Raw genomic sequence first — 21,648 nt, forward strand, 5'->3', positions numbered from 1 at the left:
CTATGATTGGTGCTGTCTGAATGCATGGGACAACAGTTCTGTGCAGTTACTGTCTTATGTCCCCCGCTGGTCACTGTTGTTTGCAGTACTTGGGTTGTCAGGTTTCTTATCACTGCATCTGAGTGGTAAGGAGGGATTAAAAAAAAGGAGAGAGGACACTTCGGATGGGAGATAGGATCGAGGAACAGAGGTGGGGAGATTGTGAAGCTTCAAACAGATAAATCTGCAGTCTTTGGATATTCTGAAGTCTGTACTGCATTTCATTGCATCACTCAGAGATGCCTGGCCTGAGCTAAATAAATCTGCCCCTGGAGAAGGGGGATCCAGAATGGACACTCTGCCCATTCCTCACAGTGTGCTTTAAAGATTTGTGATTTGTTGGGGAACCTGGCTGCCTCAGTCGGTGGAGCATCCAATTCTTGACCCCAGGGTTGTGATCTTGAGCCCCACATTGGGTGTAGAGGTTACTTAAAAATAAAATCTTAAAAAAAAAATAAATAAAAATTGGTGATCTGTTAAACAGCCTAATCACGTTCTTAATTTTTCCCATTTTGTTTCAGCTGTTATGAGTATTGTCTGTTTCTCCTCCTAAAATTCTGAGCCTTATCGATCCTGGAATTACTTAAGTGCTACAACACCTACATTATGTTAGGATTCCTTGGCTTTCAAAATTTCTGTTGTTATGATGCAAGATGAGATGAAGACCTGGAATTAGAAAAGATGAGCCAGCAGCATGTCTTGCCAATGTCATGAAGGAAGAATTGACAAAATTCAGATAGTTAGATATTGGGAAAAGGTGACAACTTTTTAAAGTAATCACTCAGCTGCAATTTAGTGATAAACGTGGTTTTCCTGTGAGAACATGGGAGAGTACAGCCTGACACCCTTACTCATTTGAAGTGTCGTCTTAAATTGTAGGCTGATACTTCCTCAGTGAGGAATACCCTGAAGTTTTCTAGTGAGTCCCTCTTAATGCTTTCATCTGAAAAGCAGTGGGGCTGTTTTGTCATTACCTTGGGCGCCTGGCCTCTGCTTTATTCATCTTTGTGCCCATGGTTCTCCTAGCACAGTATTTAGCACATCATAGACATTCTCTAAATTGTAGCAGCTCTTAGCCTGACTTATAATAATGTTTTCATTTCTGTGTAATTCCAATGGTGTATTTGGGCCTATCTGTGAATCATCCGTTTGGAGGGGGCAGCCGATGACAAGAGAGGCCATGACTAGTTTCATTTTGTGAAAGAATTTACTGGGAGAGAAACTTTGGTATCATTTCTTCTTATTCCAAGTGGTGGTTTTCTTAGACCGTCAGCAGCTTTGGGTCGGCCATACCTCACTTAGTTGCTGTCCTCGTGGTTTTTGTGAGGGAGGTGGGGTGAGGAGCTGGCCGTGAGGCACTGGGGCTGCGAAGAAGCAGCTGTTCCTTTCACTTGCCTGCTCCAGGCCTTTTTGAAGGGCTCTTCGTACCTCACATAGCCCACGTGTGACCAGATGGATTCAGAATTGCTGAAAACACCAGCTGTCCTGGGGGGGTGGTGGTGGAGCTTATTTGGTTTAAGCAGCAGATTGACGAGTTGAATCCAGACTGCTAAAAAAATGTGATACTAAACCAATAGTGAGATTAGAAATTCAGTGACCATTTTTGGTCACTGAAATGTGTCCATTTTTAGATATAGTGTATAACACATACTTAGCCACAAAAGTCTTTATGCGTTTAGTAAGTTAGTCTTGTGTTAATTTGAAGGAAATTGAGGCAAGTGAGAGTGAATTTCTTGATGCCTCACTGTGGGTTAGTTCTCAACTTCCTGGCAGATCATAGGATCTCAGAGTCGGAAGAGATCTGAAGTCATCTGCTCAAAATTTCCACTTACTGCAGTCACCCCCTTTAAACATGTCCAGGGATGGAAAACCCACCTAAGAAGGAAGCTGCTTCCTTTTCTGTAGACACCTGTCATTAGCAGGTTCTCCTTTATATTATCTGGAATCCACTTCTCTGTCTCTTCTGCCAAATGATCTTGTTTCTGTTCTTCAGATTTTTGCCAGAGGTTATTATGTTTAAGGATAGCGTTGTGTCTCTGGTCTATATAGCCTCCAGCCTAACTCTTTCTTCAGGTTCTAATCTGGCACAGTGGTTGGCAGGATTGAGGATGTCCCAGCAAATGTCACACGAGAGGCACAGACATACTGTGTATGTGGTGGATATGGCCCAGTGTACCCTCGAGACCAACTGCATCATTTGCTGGCATTGGCCTCCCACAGTAGCATTTTAAGAACTTTCCCTGGAGCTACTACACAATTGCTTTTGTTTTGAATATGTGTGATTCTGCATATATGGCCTGTTAACAGCTTTACTGAAGTAGAGTTGATACACACAACAGATTGAATATACTTACAGCATATACTTTGATAACTTGACGTGAGTATACACTTGTGAAATGATCACCATGATTGAGATAACATATCCATTACCCACAAAATGTCCTTGTTCAAAAATGTCCTGTCTGTATTCATGAGGGATATTGCTCCATAGTTTTGTGGGGGTTTTTTATGATATATTTGTCTGATTAATATTGGACAGAATAAATTAGGAAGTATTCTTTCCCCCTCCTAGTTCCTGGAAAGACTTGTAAAGGATTGGTATTACACTTGACATGTTTGATGTTTGGTAGAATTCATCTGGGCCTAGACTTTTCTTTGTGGAAAGATTTTAAAATTGTGATTCAGTCTTTACTTGTGATAGGTTTATCTGTTCAGATTTTCTATTTCTTGCCAAGCAGTTTTTTTAGATTTTTTTTTGATTGTGATAAAATTTTCATAATGTAAGGTTTACCATCTTAATTATTTTGACGTGTGGGTTTAATAGCACACATTGTATGCAATAATCACTGCCATTCATCTCCTGAATTTTTTTCATCACACAAAACTGAAACTTTCTACCCATTAAACATTAACTTCCCATTCTGCCCTGCCCCCATCCTTCGGCAACCAGCACACTACTTCCTGTCTCTATGAAGTTGACTACTTCAGGTACCTTTAGCTGGAATCATACAGTATTTGTCCTCTTGTGGCTGGCTTATTTCACTTAGCATAATATCCTTAAGGTTCATTCATCCATGTTGTAGCAGGTGTCAGAATTTCTTTCCTTTAAGGCTGAATAATATTCTCATATATGTATACCACATTTTGTTTATCTATTCTTCTGTCAGTAGATACTTGGTTTGCTTCTACCTTTTGCCTATTGCAAATAATGCTGCTATAAACATGGATGTACAAATATCTCTTTGAGTCCTAGCTTTCGGTTCTCTTGGTTATATACCCAGAAGTGGAATTTCTAGATCATACTGTAGTTCTGTTTTTAAATTTTTTGAGGAACTAGATAGTTCCGATAATCAGTCTTGCTAGGAATTTGTTTCATTTAAGTTGTCTAATTTGTTGGTATAAAAGTTCCTGTTTCTTCATATGCTTTTTAATTTCTGTAAGGTCAATAAGATGTCCCTTCTTCATTCCTCATTTTGTTAATTTATCTTCTGTCTTTGTTCTTGGTCAGTCTAGCTAAAGGGTTGTCAATTTTATTGATCTTGTCAAAGAACAAATTTCTGATTTCATTTTTCTCTATTATTTTTCTGTATATATTTTATTGTTTCTTCTTGATATTATTTTCTCCCTTCTGATTGCTTTGGGTTTAGTTTGCTTTTCTTTTCTAAAGGTGGAAGCATGGGCGCCTGGGTGGCTCAGTCGTTAAGCATCTGCCTTCGGCTCAGGTCATGATCCCAGGGTCCTGGGATGGAGCCCTGCATCAGGCTCCCTGCTCTGCGGAAAGCCTGCTTCTCCCTCTCCCACTCCCCCTGCTTGTGTTCCCTCTCTCGCTGTGTCTCTCTCTGTCAAATAAATAAATAAATAAATAATAAAAATCTTCAAAAAAAAAATAAAGGTGGAAGCTTAGGTTATTGATTTTAGATTCTTTTTTTTTCTAATAGATGTGTTTAAAGCTGTAAGTTTTTCCCTAAGTACTACTTTAATCCCAACCCATAAATTTTGAAATGGCATATTTTTGTTTTCATTTAGTTAAAAGTATTTTCTAATTTTCCTTGTGATTTCTTCTTTAACCCATAGGTTATTCAGAATATGTTGTTTATTTTTCAAGTATTTGTGGAGTTCACAGATTTGCTACCTGTTGATTTATGATTTAATTCCATTTTGGTGATCAGAGAACATACTTTGAATATTTCCTTTCCTAAAAAAACAAAAACAAAAAACACTTACTGAGTTTTGTTTTTGTTTTTGTTTTTTTATGGCCTAGCATATATGGTCTCCCCGGGAGAATGTTCCATGTGCCCTTAAAAAGAATATGTGTGCTGCTCTGTTTAGGTGGAGTGTTCCACAGATGCCAGTAGGTCAAATTGGTTGATAATGTTGTTCAAGTTTTGTGTATCCTTTTTGATTTTATGCCTAGTTGTTCTCTTATTAGGAATGAGATATTAAAGTCTTCAACTATTATTGTTACTTTACTATTTTTCATAAGGCAGACCTGACAGCAAAGAATTTTCTTAGTCTTTGTTTATCTGGGGAGGTCTTTATTTCAGTTTCATTTTTGAAGGATAATTTTATTGGATAGAGAATTCTTATTTGACAAATTTTTTTTTCTTTCCATCACTTTCAGTATCTTATTCCTCTGCCTTCTGGCTTCCATTGTGTCTTAGCCATTAATATTAATGTGATTCTCTTGTATGTGAAGAGTTATCCTACTTTTGTTGCTTTTAAGAATTTCTCTTTGTTTTGGGCTTCAGCAGTTTTTGATTATAATGTGTGTGAACGTGGATCTTTTTGTGATTGTTCTACTTGGAGTTTGTTGAGCTTTGTGGATGGATGTATAGATTAATCCTTTTCATCAAATTTGGGGAGTTTTCAAATATTACTTCTTTAAGTATGTTTTCTGCTCTCTCTCACTTCTTTCCTTCTGGGACTCCCATTATGCTTATGTTGGATACTTGACAGTGTCCTGCAAGTCTCTGAAGCTCTTTTCATTTTCTTTGATATTTTTTCATTTCTTTTCTTCAGATTATACAATCACTATTGATGTGTCTTTAAGTTCACTGTTTCTTTCCTCTGCCAGCTCAAGTCTCCTCAGTCCCTCTAGTGAATTTTTCATTTCACTTATTGTACTTTACAACTCCAGAGTTTCCTTTTAATTATTCTTTATCATTTATGTCTCCTTATTGATAGTCTTTACTTATTGAGTCATTGATATCCTATTTTGACTTAATTCTTCAGACATAGTTTTCTTGGAATATATTTGTAATAGCTGATTTGAAGCCTTTGTTTTTTGAGTCCAACATGTGGGTCCCCTCAAAGACTGTTTTGCTTCCTCTGTTTGGTTCACACTTTTTTGGTTTTTTGGTTTTGTTTTTGTTTTTTTAAGATTTTATTTATTTATTTATTTATTTGAGAGAGAGAGAGAGCACGAGCAAGGGGGTGGAGTGGAGGGAGAAGCAGACTCCCCGCTGAGCAGGGAGCTCAATGCATGGCTCAATCCCAGAAACCTGGAATCATGACCTGAGCCAAAGGCAGATGCTTAACCGACTGAGCCATCCAGACTCCCCTGTATATCTTGTAACATTTCATTGAAAACCAAGCCTTTTAGGTAATAATCAGATGTGGATTCTGATTCTCCCACCATCACCACTGGGGGTTGTTGTTACTGTTTGTTTAGTGTCTTGCCTAGACTAATTCTAGAGTCTGTCTCCCCAGTGTACCACTGCTGATTTTTTCTGCCTAGTTGTTTTTTCTTGTTTTTATTTTTAAACCTGACTTCCTAGGGATTACCTCTAAAGAGTCCTAGTCTTTTTTTTGAGGGGTTAGGGAAAGAATGGTTTTTAGATACCACAATCTAAGTACTAGTCATATCCATTGCTACTAGGTTGGTCATTGTTTCTAGCCCTTTTAAGAAGATATGTTAAAGAGGGGTGCCTGGGTGGCTCAGTCAGTTAAGCATCTGCCTTCGGCTCAGGTCATGATCCCAGGGTCCCAGGGTTGAGCCCCGCATCCGACTCCTTGCTCGGCGGGGAGCCTGCTTCTCCCTCTCCCTCTGCCCCTCTCCCCCGCTCGTTCTCTCGCTCTCTCTCTCTCTCTGTCTTGCAAATAAATAAATAAAAATCTTTTTTAAAAAAGAAGATAAGTTAAAGAGAAGCTTTGTTTTGTTTTCTTGTTTTTATTTAAAATTTTTTTTAAAGATTTATTTGAGGGGGGAGGAGGGCCAGAGGGAGAGGGAGAGAGAGTCCCAAGCAGACTCCATGCTGAATGCAGAGCCTGACGCGGGGCTTGATTTCACAACCCGGAGATCATGACCTGGGCCAAAACCAAGAGTTGGACGCTTAACTGACTGCACCACCCAGGCGCCCCATTGTTCTTGTTTTTAAAATGAAAAAAGAGTGTGTGTGTGTGTTTTCCTTCTTCCTTCACTAGATAAATGGTTGCATACAATATATACTTTTCTCTGCATTTCCTTTTTTTTCACATAGCAGTATATCCTGAGGATCACCCCATAGCAGTATGTAGAAATCGTCCTCAATCCTTTTTACATCTACCAACTGCTAGTTCATTGTGTGGATGTACCATAGTTTACTCACATCACATCCTGAATTGATGGATATTTGGGGACATTTTGTCTAAAGATTGTAGAAAGCCTATCATGCATCTGTATATAGAAACTTTCAGTAAACGACTCCTCTCCTTTTTTTTCCCCCCTTTTAGCACCATGTATGTATTTGGTGGTTTCAATAGTCTCCTTCTCAGTGACATCCTTGTATTCACCTCAGAAAGGTGTGGAGCACACCGGAGCGAAGCTGCTTGCCTGGCAGCAGGACCTGGCATCCGGTGTGTGTGGGATACAGGGTCATCTCAGTGTATCTCCTGGGAGTTGGCATCTGAAGCACAAGAAGAAAAGTTAAAATCAGAATGTTTTTCCAAAAGAAGTATGTCTTTTTCCTTTTCTTAAAATTTAATTAATTTGAAATCTCATTTTGTCTGAATTATGAAGGTATTTAGCATATGTGCATTTTTTGTGTTCATTTTATTATCCCAAATTGTTTGGTAATAACTGGTGCAAAGGCCTTTTGGGTGTTTGAAGATAGTTTTGTAAACCTCTTTACAGTGGATGGGAACACCATGTGGCTCCTAGAAGCTGTCTGTGAGTGATGGAGACAAAACCCCCCTGGCATTGCACAGATTTTGTATACCAACTCCTAAGCCTGGCAGTTGGTCCCAGGCAATGCAATACAACAGGACCTTTTTGTGATGATGGAAATGTACTATTATGCATTGTCCCAGTATGGGAGCTACCAGCCAGAGACACTTGAAATGAGACTGGTGTGACCGAAGAACTGAATTTTAAACTAAAATTAAGAACCACATGAGGCTAGTGGTGGCTACCTTATTGGATTATGCAGTTCTAATGTTAAGGATGAGATTAAGAGGGCCAGCCCAGAAAAACTATGGTGGAGTAGAGGATGGAGGTAGTGGTGCCCTCTTTGCAAAGCATTCCTTTCTAGCTTCTCTGGTTGGGCACAGCAGTGATAACAAGACAGAGAGTTGCTGAGGTTGACCAGTGGTCCTGGCTTCTAAAACCACCCCTTATGTTTTCCAAGCTTTCTTCATCTTGCCTACTTAGCTGCTTATGTTTTTGCTCTGAGATAGAGCACAGTGTAATACAGTGATGTAATAGCTGAGAAATCCTTCAAAAAAAAAAAGTCTCTGCGAAATATTTGTTCACTTCAATTATTTTAAAGAATGTTGACTGAATTTCTTAACTGTTGGAGTTGGTGTAGCAAGTTACCTTGAGGGTTATGGTGGATAGAGTCAGCTTTCACTCTACTGGAATGCTCCAAATTAAGGTGAGCATAAATCCCCAAAAGGACACCCAGACAACTTCCCAGTGAGTGCTGGAAAACTGAGAGGACCAGAACCTGGTAGGGTTAGACAGTGTCTACACCGTCTCTTCGAAGGAATAAAATCTGTGAAATTGGTTTTTTTTTTAACCAAATTTTAAAAGTTCAAATTAAATGTGCAAGAGTATAGAAAGTAATATTTAATTACTATAGGTGGTTCAATATAAACCTCTTTGCCGTGAACTCATCTCAAATGTCGCATCCCTGGTCACTCTGCTTTCTGTGTGGACCCAGTCCTGGGGGTGATGACCAGGGCAGGTAGAGTAGCCTAAGGAGCATGCTTTGCGGGGGGAGGGGGGACTACCTTATCTTGTCCATGGGTTCCCCCATGTGCCATGACCATAAGTGGATCAGTAGATCAAGCAACATGGTTGTGCAGCCTCTTTTTTGTTGCTGACCTTGACCTGTCTAGGGTCAGTAGGAGATGCAGCAGGTCTGTAGTAGCCCAGAATTCTGAAACTTGCACTCTTAGACTTACATACATGTGTAGATTGTAGCTCAGCCTAGTGTCTCCTTTGGGGTTCTGTGGTGCTGCCCGCTTCCTGTGCCCAGGTTAGCCTTGCATTTGTAGCTGGGGGGGACGGCTTGGTCTTCTACATTACTTTGGCTCTTGGGCAGCTCTTGGTGTTTCTGTTGCTGGTTGCTTTTTTTGGGAAGAAAAGTATTCAAAGAAGCAGACCTACTTCCATTATATCTCATTGTCCTTGAGTTAAAGTAACCTATCTTTGTTTTTCCCTCTCTCTGTACTTTTGTTGGGGGCAGGGAGCTTTACAGAATAGTGTTTCTTCATATTGTTTACTTATTTCTAAGTACTCTTTTAACCTGAACACACTGATATATCTTCCTGCCAGTTTTTCTTCCTATTTTACTTGCCAACCCTTGTTACTTTTTTTTAAAAAAACCTTAGTCTCAGATTGTGCTCAACAGCAGCTGTAAATGTCCTGTGACTTATTCTAAGGAGAAGCTGTCACAGTTGATGAGTTTTTCTTCTTTTCATAGCTCTTGACCACGACAGATGTGACCAGCACACGGATTGTTACAGCTGCACAGCCAACACCAATGACTGTCACTGGTGTAGTGACCATTGTGTCCCCGTGAACCACAGCTGCACGGAAGGCCAGGTCAGGGGCCGCTTCTCAAGGGTTTCAGAGGATGAAAAAACCCCAGGGGGGTGGTTAGGTGTGAGATTATGGTGTGTATGATACAAATACTGGCCCAGAGGGATTTTTAACACCTCCAGTATAGTTTTAGAGTTTATTATTGCTCAGGCTTTCTTTTAGGAAGGGATGCTATATACATCCTAATTTCGAAGGTCCTGCTAGCCACAAGGATTGGTGTGTAGTATCTTAGAAGAAGGTAGGACTGTTACTCTGTGTACTCCCCATCCCCTAGGCATGGCTGTCGCTAGGTCCTAGATGCTTGGTGTGAGGCTTGTCACAGTGAGCTCACTCTACCTGTGCAAGCTCTTGGGAGCAAGTTAGGACTTGAGACTGAAGGTGAGTCAGGCAACTTTGCAAAATCTCCTTGTCTTATGTTACATCGTGGCTCAGTATAATTTATGCTCATCATTTATGATTTTTTTATTTAGGTTATAGGGCAAAAAAAAATACAGTGACTCAGCCTCTGTAGTTTTTGACAGCTTATTCTGTAAAGCAGTTCATAAAATATGAAAGTTTTAGACTGGGAGGCATTTGAAAAGCAGCAGGTTGAACACCCCCATTTCACAGATGAGCAGGTTAAAGCATGGTGTTTAAAAGAGCGCATTGCCTCTTTGCCATGTCAGGGCATGCCCTGTGCAGAAGATTTCAGCACACTGTTTTCCCTGCAGGACTGCTTTATCTGCATCTTACTTATTTCTTTATTTGCAGTTTGCTTCCTCAATTAGATTTTGTTGATTTTAGTATCCTGTTTGTCCTCCCCGTGAGTTCTGTCCGTGGATTAAGAGAAAAGCTTTTGTCCACTGTGTTCTAGATCTCCATTTCCAGATACGAGAATTGTCCCAAGGATAACCCCATGTACTACTGTAACAAGAAGACCAGCTGCAGGAGCTGTGCCCTGGACCAGAACTGCCAGTGGGAGCCCCGCAATCAGGAATGCATCGCCCTGCCCGGTAGGCCTTGTAGGGGCATCTGGATGTGTGTGGGTCCAGAGACTTCACACACACCCCCACCCCAATACTGTGCAGCCTAGATTGAACCCAGCAGAGGGAACAAACTCATTTTATCCATTCATTCCCCCATACCACTATTGTGGTTATTTTTTAAAATGAAAATACAGTTCTTAAGCATTTGCTCCTCTTGTCCTTTGAAATAAAGTGAAGCATCATCTCCTGCTCTGGAGAATAGAATGACAGCTTGGCTCCATATCATCGAGCCTGCTGCCCTGTCCCCGCTCGCCTCTGCTATGGTCACCTGGCTATAGAAAGCAGCAGTCTTGGCAGCCAGTCTGCAGGGCACTTTGTGAAGAAGACTTCATACTGACCACTGGGATTAGGCTGTCAACACCTTCTGACAAGAAGGAGGAGAGATGCTTTTATCAGCAGCACCCCCGTGAGGTGATCTCCAGTCCTGAATACCTCAATTTATGGCATCTGAGGTTCAGGACGAAGAGTTGAGGACCTCAGGCTAGCCAGCCACAACAGAAGTTCTGTGATATATTTGCTCGACTGGGGTTTCCGAGAAGGGGGACATCGATGGTTCTGTGCAGCACCTGAAGCATGCACAGGGCAGCAGGGTCTGCCAGGCCCCTTTTCAGTGCCCTTTGGGAGTACTTGATTCAGCTTGCATGAGCGTGAGCTGCTTTTCTTTACCTCATTGCAACAGACTTCAGTGTACTGCGGAGTACCTGAGGGTCTTGTCAGAAGTCAGATTCTGGTACACATCAGGGGAGGGGGGCTAGAATCTACATTTTAATGAGGAGGGACACTGATGCCACACTTGGAAGAGCAGATGCTTTATTTGCTCTTACATGATCCCTTTCCTGTGGCACCTTCCACTTGCCTCACTGACTAGTCCCGGGCTTCGCTGGTGGTATCTCCAGGGTACTGGGTTCTGGCAAAGTTGCCTTGCTTGTTCCCTGTCTCCCAGGAAGTGCACAGAGCTTCTGTGCAGTTTGGGGCATGGAGCTGAACTGGGTGGCTTCGGGGCGATCACAGGAGCAGATTCCAGTCTTACCTTGTGTGCTGCACTTGTATCACGTAGGGTTGTTTGTTTTTTTCTGAGAGGGATATTTCCACCTCACTTTCAGGATGTTGTGTACCCTTGATTTTACCTTCCACTTGATGTGAAACAACGAAGCTTTGAAGATCATCATCTTGTTCACTCAGCGACTCACTTCCGTCCTCCAGTTTTCTTCCCCACCCTTCCAATCCGCATACTCATTTTTCTGTTCTTTACTTAGGATTTTAGTCTTGTTTCTAATTGTTCTTCAAAAGGGGGTTTAGAAATCTAGCACTGGCACCTAAGATTTTTTTCTTCTAAGACATAGAGAGTTGACCGTAGACTATGCCTCTTGAGATCCAGGAAATAGGACTGGTGAAGTCTAACATTCTTATATTCTGCATCGGTCCTTAGTAATGTGTCGGATGCCCTCACCACATCCTAGTAAAGTACCACGGAATTCAAATTGCAGAAACCTTTTAGGTTTCCAATCATTCGAACTGGTAGTGTAGTAGTTTTGTGTGATTTCTAAAACTTTTTTTTTTCCCTCTCCCCTTTACAAAAGAAAATATCTGTGGCATTGGCTGGCATTTGGTCGGAAACTCCTGTTTGAAAATTACTACTGCCAAGGAGAATTATGACAATGCTAAATTGTCCTGTAGGAACCACAATGCCTTTTTGGCTTCTCTGACAACCCAGAAGAAGGTAGAATTTGTCCTTAAGCAGCTGCGAATAATGCAGTCATCACAGAGCATGGTGAGTTCACGTCCTCAGAACTTCAGCTTCTAGTACCCACCCTTGTCCTGGGCGCACCCATACAGCTTCCCCGTGGTGTGCCCGGCAGGCAGAGTTCTAGTGCATGAGTGTAGTAGAGGGGGGTGACATGATGGTCTGTCCTAATCTGCCGTGGCTCGATTGGGATGGGGAGGTTTTCCTTCATCTGCAGGGCATATGTAACTTAGTGGTTTTTATCTAGAAGGCTCTTTTGCTCAAGACATCTCTTATATTCAAAGCTGTATCTCTTTTGCCTATAGTCCAAGCTCACCTTAACCCCATGGGTTGGCCTTCGGAAGATCAATGTGTCCTACTGGTGCTGGGAAGATATGTCCCCGTTCACAAATACTTTGCTCCAGTGGATGCCGTCTGAGCCCAGTGATGCTGGATTCTGTGGAATCTTGTCAGAACCCAGTACTCGGGGCTTGAAGGCTGCAACCTGCATCAACCCACTCAATGGCAGTGTCTGTGAAAGGCCTGGTAAGTATCTGAGTGAATGATGTATCATTGGAAGTTCACTGAAAGAGAGACGTCTGTAGGAGGCGTAGTGAAAGACTGGAAGGTGTGAGATGATCAGGAAAAACAGATGGGGAGTATTGATTTCAAGCACATGAAGTGGAGTATAACCCAGCACTTAAAAGTGGAAGGAAATAATCTCCGGCTCTGAATAGTATGAGCCGGAAGCATAAACAAAAATAACTAACACTATTCAAAGAAGCTAACATTGTAATTAGCAATGAGATTGATTGGTTTGCTGACCGTAAAAAGTACTGAGAATTGCTCTGAAAGGCAAATGTCTTAAGGTTGGCAGAGAAACGCTGTGGAAGAAAAGGACAAAAAATGCAAAGAAAGTATCAGAAAAGCAAGCAGGTCACTGCAGGGACAGTAGACAGAAAGCATCAGTGGGGAGAAAAATGGGGAGAGCAGTTACACAACAGAAAGCAGAAGCTGGCCGGAACTGTGTTAGCACTGTGGGAGAGTACTGAGGAGCACACACTGGGGAGCTTCTCGGGTTCACAGCTCCCCCGTGGGCTACATTCAGGCCTCCCGTGGGCAGGCTCAGGGGCAGCATCTGCAGCGCGCAGACGAGCCAAGACGAGCATCTTACCCTGCAGAGGGACTCACGTGCAGTAGGTGGAATTTTGTGCGCGCTTTTTGGGACGCCATTGACATCGTGTCTCATTTTAGGAAGGTACTCTAAGTCATCTGAGGAGTACAGAGGTGTAGAAAAGAATTCATAGCCCTGTAAGAGTCGTCTTAAAATATGGTTTCTGAGCTTCCTGTAGGGGAAACCCTTTTGGGTCCTGAATGCTTTGGTGCATGTAATGAATTCTGTGGTCCCTCTTCCCGCAAATATACAGATACAAGTTTTCATGTTCGGGTGGGTCGTGAAACCTCTGAAGGTCATCCTGAGTCCCATACACTGCAAGGAGCTTTAGAACTGCCACGCTTATGGAAAGATTCGCTTGTTCCCTCATGTCTGTCCTTAACGCTCTTCGAAAAGAAGGAGTTTTTTTCCCCTCAGCGTGTGAATGTACCTGACTAGCCCAGTACAGGACGACTCTGTGTTTTCGGTTTTCTCCTACATTTAATGTAGCCCACTGGTGTGATTTCATGACACGCTAGTGGGTCACAAGCCATCCCGAAAAGCCTTTGATGTTGGCCAGTGTGGCGGGAGCTCTAAGTGTCCTGGGTTTGCTTCCCAGCGAACCACAGCGCGAAGCAGTGCCGGACGCCGTGTGCCCTGCGGACGGCGTGTGGAGAGTGTACCAGCGGCAGCTCTGAGTGCATGTGGTGCAGCAACATGAAGCAGTGCGTGGACTCCAATGCCTACGTGGCCTCCTTCCCTTTTGGCCAGTGTATGGAGTGGTACACCATGAGCAGCTGCCCCCGTAAGTGAAACGGAGCGGCAAGACCGGAGACTGCCTGAGGGGAGGGGAACCTTCATGCAGAATCAAGCGCTGCAGGGGCGCCTGGGTGGCTCCATCGCTTAAGCATCCGACTCTTGATTTCGGCTTGGGGCATGATCTCAGGGTCGTGGGATTGAGCCCTGCGTCGGGGCTTCCTGCTCAGTTGGGGCATCTGCTTGAGGTTCTCTCTCTCCCTCTGCCCCTCTCCCCACTCATTCTCTCTCGCTCTCTCTCAAATAAATGTTTTTTTTTAAAAAAAGAATCAAGCCCTGTAGGACAGAGTACAGAGTACAGAAACGTATTGCTCAATCCATGTAATGTCTCCACATCTTCCTCTCCTGATGCATGAAATAAGTGCTTTCTGGTGGATGACCGCTAAGGTCCCTTCTGCCTCCACATCCTGGGATTGATAGAGGAGGGGAGGAACCCCTGTTCTATGTTGGGCAAGATATTGGGCTCTTTCAATTTATTGTGTCATTTAAGAAATCGCCTTAGAGGGGCGCCTGGGTGGCTCAACCGGTTGGGTGTCTGCCTTCAGCTCAGGTCATGGTCCCAGGGTCCTGGGATCAAGCCCCACATCAGGCTCCCTGCTCAGCGGGGAGCCTGCTCCTCCCTCTCCCTCTGCTGCGCCCCCTGCTTGTGCACGTGTGCTCGCTCTCTCTCTCTCTCTCTCTCTCTCAAATAAATAAATAAAAATCTTTAAAAAAAAAATCACCTTAGAATAGGAATGTTGACTGACAGAATAGCCTGTTTAAATAAAAGGTAATTTAGGGGCGCCTGGCTGGCCCAGTAGGAAGAACACGCATCGCTTGATCTCCAGGTTGTGAATTCAAGCCCTACGTTGGGTGTGGAGATTACTTAAGTGAACAAATAAATCTAAAAAAAAAAAAAAAAACCACTTTTAGAAAAGGTAATTTAAATGCACTGAATTCAAAGCTACATGCGGTAGTGAGTTGCAACTTGTGTTCTTTTACAGCTGAAAATTGTTCAGGCTATTGTACCTGCAGCCATTGCTTGGAGCAGCCAGGCTGTGGCTGGTGCACTGATCCCAGCAACACGGGCAAAGGCAGATGCATAGAGGGCTCCTATAAAGGACCAGTGAAGATGCCTTCCCAGGCCCCTGTGGGGAATTCCTACCCCCAGCCCCTTCTCAATGCCAGCATGTGCCTGGAGGACAGCAGATACAACTGGTCTTTCATTCATTGTCCAGGTAAGATGTCTCGTGTATCCAAAATCAAGTGTTTTGCTACCTATCTACAAAGAATAAAACTGTGAAAGCTACACTATTTATATGAATTTTCTTTAGGAAAAAAAATAGATCATCTTAGGAAAAATGGTTTTGCATGGAAAAATATATACATGCTTTTTTTTTTTTTTTTTTTTATGAACAGTATTTTTAATGTCAATTCATGAAAACACAGAAGATCCAGTGAGGTGTTTTGCTTTCACTGTGGAAGTATTGAAGTATGTTCATTATGAACAAATCCTGCAGCTGTAGATAAAATAAACACCGGAATTCTTCCTCTCCAGTTCTTCACAGAAGTAAAAACTTTTAATGGTTTAATACAGATAACCGTCTATTTTAAAAACAGGAAATACTATGCTATACAGGATTAATACGATATATATTGTTCTGTAGTTTGGTTTTTACTGAAAAATACACTGTGGTAATTGCTAGGGGAAGAATGAAAAAACTCCTACCAACCCAGAAATTCCTCTCCACAAATGTAGAAAAAAAGGAAAATGGATTTATTTTGAGTAAGCATCAAACCAGACTGTGGTGCACCCTACAGGCAGTCCACTAATGAGATGGCAAAAACAGAGAAATCTCACCCTTTTAAATAGCCAGGCATATACAATCCAGTACATAAATGTTTTGAAGATGAATTATAACTTGTCCTCATCTGAGAGGGTTTGACAGCACTGTTTGTTGTACCTTCTTTTTTTTTTTTTTTTTTTTTAAGATTTTATTTATTTGAGAGAGAGAGAGCGAGTACATGAGAGGGGGGAGGGTCAGAGGGAGAAGCAGACTCCCCGCCGAGCAGGGAGCCCGATGCGGGACTCGATCCAGGGACTCCAGGATCATGACCTGAGCCGAAGGCAGTCGCTTAACCAACTGAGCCACCCAGGCGCCCTGTTGTACCTTCTTTCATAGCTTATCCTGAATTTACTTGGGAATTGGGGTGGCCACCTGTGTTAGTTAATTGCCTTTATAAAAAAAAGAAAAAATTCCTTTATCTTTATGGCAAGCAGATGGTTACACTTCGGCACAAATGCACCCAGACTGAATTCCCAAAGTGATAGGAATATAGAGTGCTGCCTTCCTTGATGTTTACATTTCAAAGTGATGGCTCCCAGGGCCTTAAGAAAAACATTCCTGGATTGTTGTGCTGACAAGAGGTTTTTTTTAAAGGTATTTAGTTTTTTTTAAAAAAAAGATTTACATACATATACATATCAAAGGAACAGAGAAAGGATTTGTAAATACAGGTTTTCTTGAAAAGCTCTAAGAAAAGGGAGAGGGAAAAGGTCCCTATCCCTTCTGGCAAGAGGAAAAATTAAGCCTATCTGCCTTCTCTCGCTCCTTGCCTCCCTCCTACTCTCCCTCTGCTCCCTTCCCCTCCTTCGTTCCAGTGGTTGGTGCCAGAAGGAATAGATCATGAGTTGGCCTAAAGCCTGAGTCTACACCTGCTGGGGATGCTGTCCTGAGAAACTGGCCTTTGATTCAGACTTTCAGTAAATACTCAGGAATATGCTGATGGGCCTCCAGAACAGCTGGGGGAGGTTAGGCAGGTGCAAAGACCCCCAGGAGGTTGGTGGGTAGGAACATCTCCAAGAGTGGGAAGGTGCCGCTGACAACAAGGCTCTTTGTGAGGACTTCTGTAACGGAAAGAACACTGTGAGCAACGGTGAAAGGCAAGAGACGGGCGGGGGAACATATCTGCAGTGCACGTAATAAGTGATTATCATCCTGAGTATGCAAACCTCTGCCCTCCAGAAGAAAGCGCTGTCAGCTCAACAGAAAAAGCGGGCAATGGATGTAAAGAAGTCTTTCTCAGAAAAGGAAACAGAGTAGGGAAATGCAAGATAAGAAACCAGTCTTTTCCCTTCAAATTGAATTAAATTTTCTGTGTTCCCTTTTTTCCTCTCTAAGATGTCAAAGGATCTGTCATTCTGTTTCTAATCTACTAGTTTAACTCATGAAGTATTTAAGTCTGTGCATTTTTATTAATATCAAGAGTATATGAGGTGAAATGGCAACCCACGGAATGGGAGAAAATATTTGCAAATCATATACAGTGTCTGGTAAGAATCTAACGTCCAGAATATGTAAAGAACTCTTAAAACTCAACAGTAAAAAGACAACCCAATTAAGAAATGGGTAAAAGATTGAAATAGACATTTCTCCAAAGAAGAGACACAAATGGCCAATAAGCACAGGAAAAGATGCTCAACAACATTCGGGAAATTGGAACCCTCACACATTGCTGGAAGGAATGTAAAATGGTGTGGCCACTTTGGAAAACAGTTTGGCAGTTTCTCAAAATGTTAAACATAGACTTATCATATGGCCCAGTATATACCCAAGAGAATTGAAAACATATGTCCACACAGAAACTTGCAGTGAATGCTTATAGCAGCATTATTCATAATAGACAAAAGTGGAAACAACCCAGTGTCTGTCAGCTGGTGAATAGATAAACAAAATGTGATACGTTCATATGATGGATACGGCTAAATGGTAAAAGGGGTGAATGAAGTACTGTAGTCTGTGACACGGATGAGTCTCAAAAGCATGCTATGTAAAGGCAGTCAGATGCAAAGACTGCATATTATATGATACCATTTATGTGAGATGTCCAAAAAAGAGCAAATATAGAGAGACAAATAAGAGCTTAGCAATCACCTGGGGCTGGGGGTATGAATGAGGAATAAAGGGCATGGGGTTTTCCAAAGTAGCGGTACCATTTTTCACCCTCACTGGCCAGCCTGAAAAGGTTAAGACTTCTCCACGTGCTCATCAGTACTTGTGTCTGTTTTTTTTTGGGGGGGGGGGTTGTTTGTTTGTTTGTTTTTTAATTGCAGATGTTGTAGTGTGTGAGAAATGGTATCTCTGGTTTTGATTTGCATTTCTCTAATGACTAAAGTTGAGCATCTTACAGGCCATCTGTGTCTTCTTTGGAGAAATGTCTATTTGAATTCTTTGCCCATTCTTTAAAAAGTTCTCTCTCCTTTTTTTTAGATTTTATTTATTTGAGAGAGAGAGCATGAGCAGGGGGGAGGGGTAGAGGGAGAAGGACAAGCAGACTCCCCGTGGAGCAGGGAGCCCAATGCGGGGCTCGATCCCAGCACCCCAGGATCATGACCTCAGCCAAAGGCAGATGCTTAACCAACTGAGCCACCCAGGCGCCCCTCTTTGCCCATTTTTAAATTGTTCATTTGTTTATTATTGACCCATAGAATTCTTTATGAAGTCTAGATACAAGTTCTTATTGACTAAATGATGTGCAAATACCTTCTCCCATTCTGAGGGTTTCTTCTTACTTTTTTGGTGGTATCTTTTGAAACATAAGAGTTCTAAATTTTATCCTCTGTGCTTTTGGTATTATATCTAAGAAATCAGTGTCTAGCTAACCCAAGATCACAAAGATTTACTCTTATCTTTTCTTTTTAAAGTTCCATAGATTTTCTCTTTTCTTTAGGTTCATAAGCCATTTTGGGTTTATTTTTGTATGTGGTGGGAGGTTGAACAGACATGGAACTGGTCAGGAGGCACGTCCTGGGCCTGTTCTGTCTCCCAGCCCGAGCTGGATTTTTCAGGTGTCAGTTGGTAAAGTGCATCTAGTCACTTTCACTGTCCCCTCCTTCTACATTAGGAAGACAGATGTCTCAACTCCCTTTTTCTGTCAGATTGACACCATCTGTTTTATAATTTCTAGAAATTGCTCAGTAATTCAGAAGTACCTCTCAATACATCTGATACACCTTTTCCTCTTACCCCATATTCCTATGGATTTATCCTTGTTTTTACATTTTTTCCATAATTTCAGTGGGATTTTGAAGGGGAAGAGAGAGAGAAGCGTGTTTCTAGTCTTTTTATCTAGAATACAGATTTTATTGGTAAATGATTTTAGGTATTGCATTTGTGTGTGTGTGTTGTGCTTTTCCCTTTTGGTATCCGTACAGTTGGTCATCTTCACAGGAACGACATGCATATCCCACACCTCTGAAGTATTTTTGGTGCAATAATGACTGCTATAGTCATAGTTAAGTCTTTCAGTTACAGCCTGTATAGAACAAGTCAAATACATTAGCGATGGGATAGGAAACAGGTACGTGAACTACAGGTGCAAGGCTATGAAAAGTTGCCACAATGGTGGAAAGCTATATCACATTGATCAGCCAAGAGAGATCTGCAAAAGTTGCTAAAAAAGTAAACCTGACATGTCACCACAAGAAAGAAATAGTAGTTATGTGACAAGATGTTAGCTAACGCCATGGGTAGAAATCATTTTGCGATATATGAGTGTATCAAATCAGTGCATTCTACTCCTCACACAATATTGCGTGTCAGTAGTGTCTCAGTAAAGCTGGGGGAAAAAGACAGATTTGCAGAGTCAGGTCTTCTGTCTGCAATGGTGTAGATTGTGCACTCTGTGGATGGCCCCACTGGAGTCTGCAGTGCACAGCCTAAACAGCTGTCCTGAGCAGTCCCGAGAGGTCCAGGTTTCATATGCCTTTCTAGTTGTAAGGTCCTATGTGCATCAAGAATCTTATTAATTACACTTGTGGGAATGTTTTTATATATAAAGATGGTTATTCTTCTAAAAAAGAAAAATTGAAAGCAAACTAAATATCAGAATGTAAGGGAATGGTTAAATAGCTGTTATGATTCATAGAAATCATTCTGCCATTTAAGGTTTTGTTTATGATGGATGAAATAATGTAAAGTAATTGTGCTGTAAGTAAAAAAAAAAAATCAAAGTTGTGTATTAATATGAGCACAACTGTGTAAAACTATATAGAAAAAATAAATTCCTGGAACTAAAAATCCCAAATGTGCACAGTGATCTGTGCGTGGTGCAGTTGAATATGATTTTCCCCTCTTCCGTATATTTTTTCAAATTTACTGTCATGAACATACATTATTTTTATGAACAACCACAAATTATTTTTTTAATGGCTGTAAACTTTCATCCTGCTGTGGTATATTTCTGATTTTCCTGGACTAACCCTGGATGGATTTTTTTTCTTTTTCTTTTTCTTTTATTTTATTATGTTAATCACCATACGTTACATCCTTAGTTTTTGATGGAGTGTTCCATGATTCATTGCGTATAACACCCAGTGCTCCATTCAGTACGTGCCCTCTTTAATACCCATCACCGGGCTAACCCATTCCCCCAACCCCCTCCCCTCTAGAGCTCTCGGTTTGTTTCTCAGAGTCCATAGTCTCTCATGGTTCATCTCCCCCTCTGATTTCCCCCCCTTCATTTTTCCCTTCCTGCTATCTTCTTCTTTTTTTTTTTTTTAACATATAATGTATTATTTGTTTCAGAGGTACAGATCTGTGATTCAACAGTCTTGCACAATTCACAGAGCTCATCATAGCACATACCCTCCCCAATGTCCATCACCCAGCCACCCCATCCCTCCCATCCCCCACCACTCCAGCAACCCTCAGTTTGTTTCCTGAGATTAAGAATTCCTCGTATCAGTGAGATCATATGATACATATCTTTCTCTGATTGACTTATTTCGCTCAGCATAACACCCTCTAGTTCCATCCACGTCGTTGCAAATTGGATGGATGTTTTGATCTTATTTCTCAAACTCGTTTTTAGTGTGCCAGTTTTAATAGTTTTGTATTTAGAGGTAATAAGGAATTAAATAGATAGTTGCAAATAAATCTCGTGGAATTTACTCCACCCTGTTCTACCACGGGGCAGGCCCCCTAAAACGCTTTCTTTCTTCCTTTTTTTTTTTTTTTTAATGCTTTCTCTTTCAGCATGCCAGTGCAATGGCCACAGCAAGTGCATTAATCAGAGTATCTGTGAGAAGTGTGAGAACCTGACCACAGGCAAGCACTGCGAGACCTGCATATCTGGCTTCTATGGTGATCCCACCAACGGGGGGAGATGTCAGCGTAAGTCAAATCCCTCAGGGTTTGATTGCAAACCAGCTGGAACACTGTGCCTTGATTTGACTTGAGTATCTAGGAGGACAGAAGCCACTTGGTTTTGGATACTGCCTTTCTTGTCATACTTTTCAGGAGCTCAGCTAAGCCTGGGAGAGAGTGAGCAGAGCTGCCAAGTATGAGTAGCCAGTTAACGCCAACAAGCCGAAAATGGAAGAGTTAAACCTTTAATCAGTTACTGTGGTGGTAAAGCAAGAGCCTTAAACCTAAACGCAAGAAAGCTCTGAGTCCCCACGTTCCTTTCCCTCCTGGACTGGATACTGGTTGAGGGTCAGGTGGATCAGCACTGAGGTGGGGAGAGCCCTGAACAGAAGGCTCCAGCAAAAGCCTGTCACGGACCCTGGAGAGGGGAGGGAAGGGGGGGTAAGTGCTGGGGACTGAGAGTGGGGACCGCATCCTCAGGGCTTCCCCCCCTTTCCCCTGAGGAGGCTCAGCAAGGATCCCGAAGAAGGTCTGCCCAAGGCCCAGATAAAGAGACTCAGGAACGAAGGTGCCTGCGCTAGGAATACAAGCGTGTGACCGAACATGGCTGACTTGGGGGGTGGGGGTGCCTGAGACCCTGACTACAGCTCCCCTCAGAGATGGCCCCCGGGCACAGGAGACCTGCTGGCTAAGCCTGGGATTTGGCTTGTGGTCAAGTCCAAGAAATCACACATGGGGTTTTA

At 42.3% G+C, this 21,648-nt stretch overlaps 1 protein-coding gene across 6 annotated transcripts in view; it reads left to right on the forward strand.

The window, feature by feature from the left end:
- ATRN (attractin) overlaps nucleotides 1-21,648 on the forward strand; it is a 147,291-nt gene that overhangs the window by 62,591 nt on the left and 63,052 nt on the right. For all 6 annotated transcript variants that reach the window (XR_014149144.1, XM_081833132.1, XM_081833128.1 and 3 more), the window contains exons 12-19: nucleotides 6,751-6,971; nucleotides 8,943-9,064; nucleotides 9,915-10,053; nucleotides 11,667-11,857; nucleotides 12,136-12,355; nucleotides 13,582-13,767; nucleotides 14,762-14,995; nucleotides 20,795-20,932. Coding sequence is in view for 5 of the 6 variants with exons in the window: in XM_081833132.1 (XP_081689258.1) it covers nucleotides 6,751-6,971; nucleotides 8,943-9,064; nucleotides 9,915-10,053; nucleotides 11,667-11,857; nucleotides 12,136-12,355; nucleotides 13,582-13,767; nucleotides 14,762-14,995; nucleotides 20,795-20,932 (1,451 nt within the window). In the remaining variant the exon portion in view is untranslated. The remainder of the gene's footprint in view (nucleotides 1-6,750; nucleotides 6,972-8,942; nucleotides 9,065-9,914; nucleotides 10,054-11,666; nucleotides 11,858-12,135; nucleotides 12,356-13,581; nucleotides 13,768-14,761; nucleotides 14,996-20,794; nucleotides 20,933-21,648) is intronic.

The sequence above is a fragment of the Leptonychotes weddellii genome, chromosome 10 (genome assembly GCF_054177405.1).
Source record: "Leptonychotes weddellii isolate Sample4059 chromosome 10, ASM5417740v2, whole genome shotgun sequence".
Taxonomy (NCBI): domain Eukaryota; kingdom Metazoa; phylum Chordata; class Mammalia; order Carnivora; family Phocidae; genus Leptonychotes; species Leptonychotes weddellii.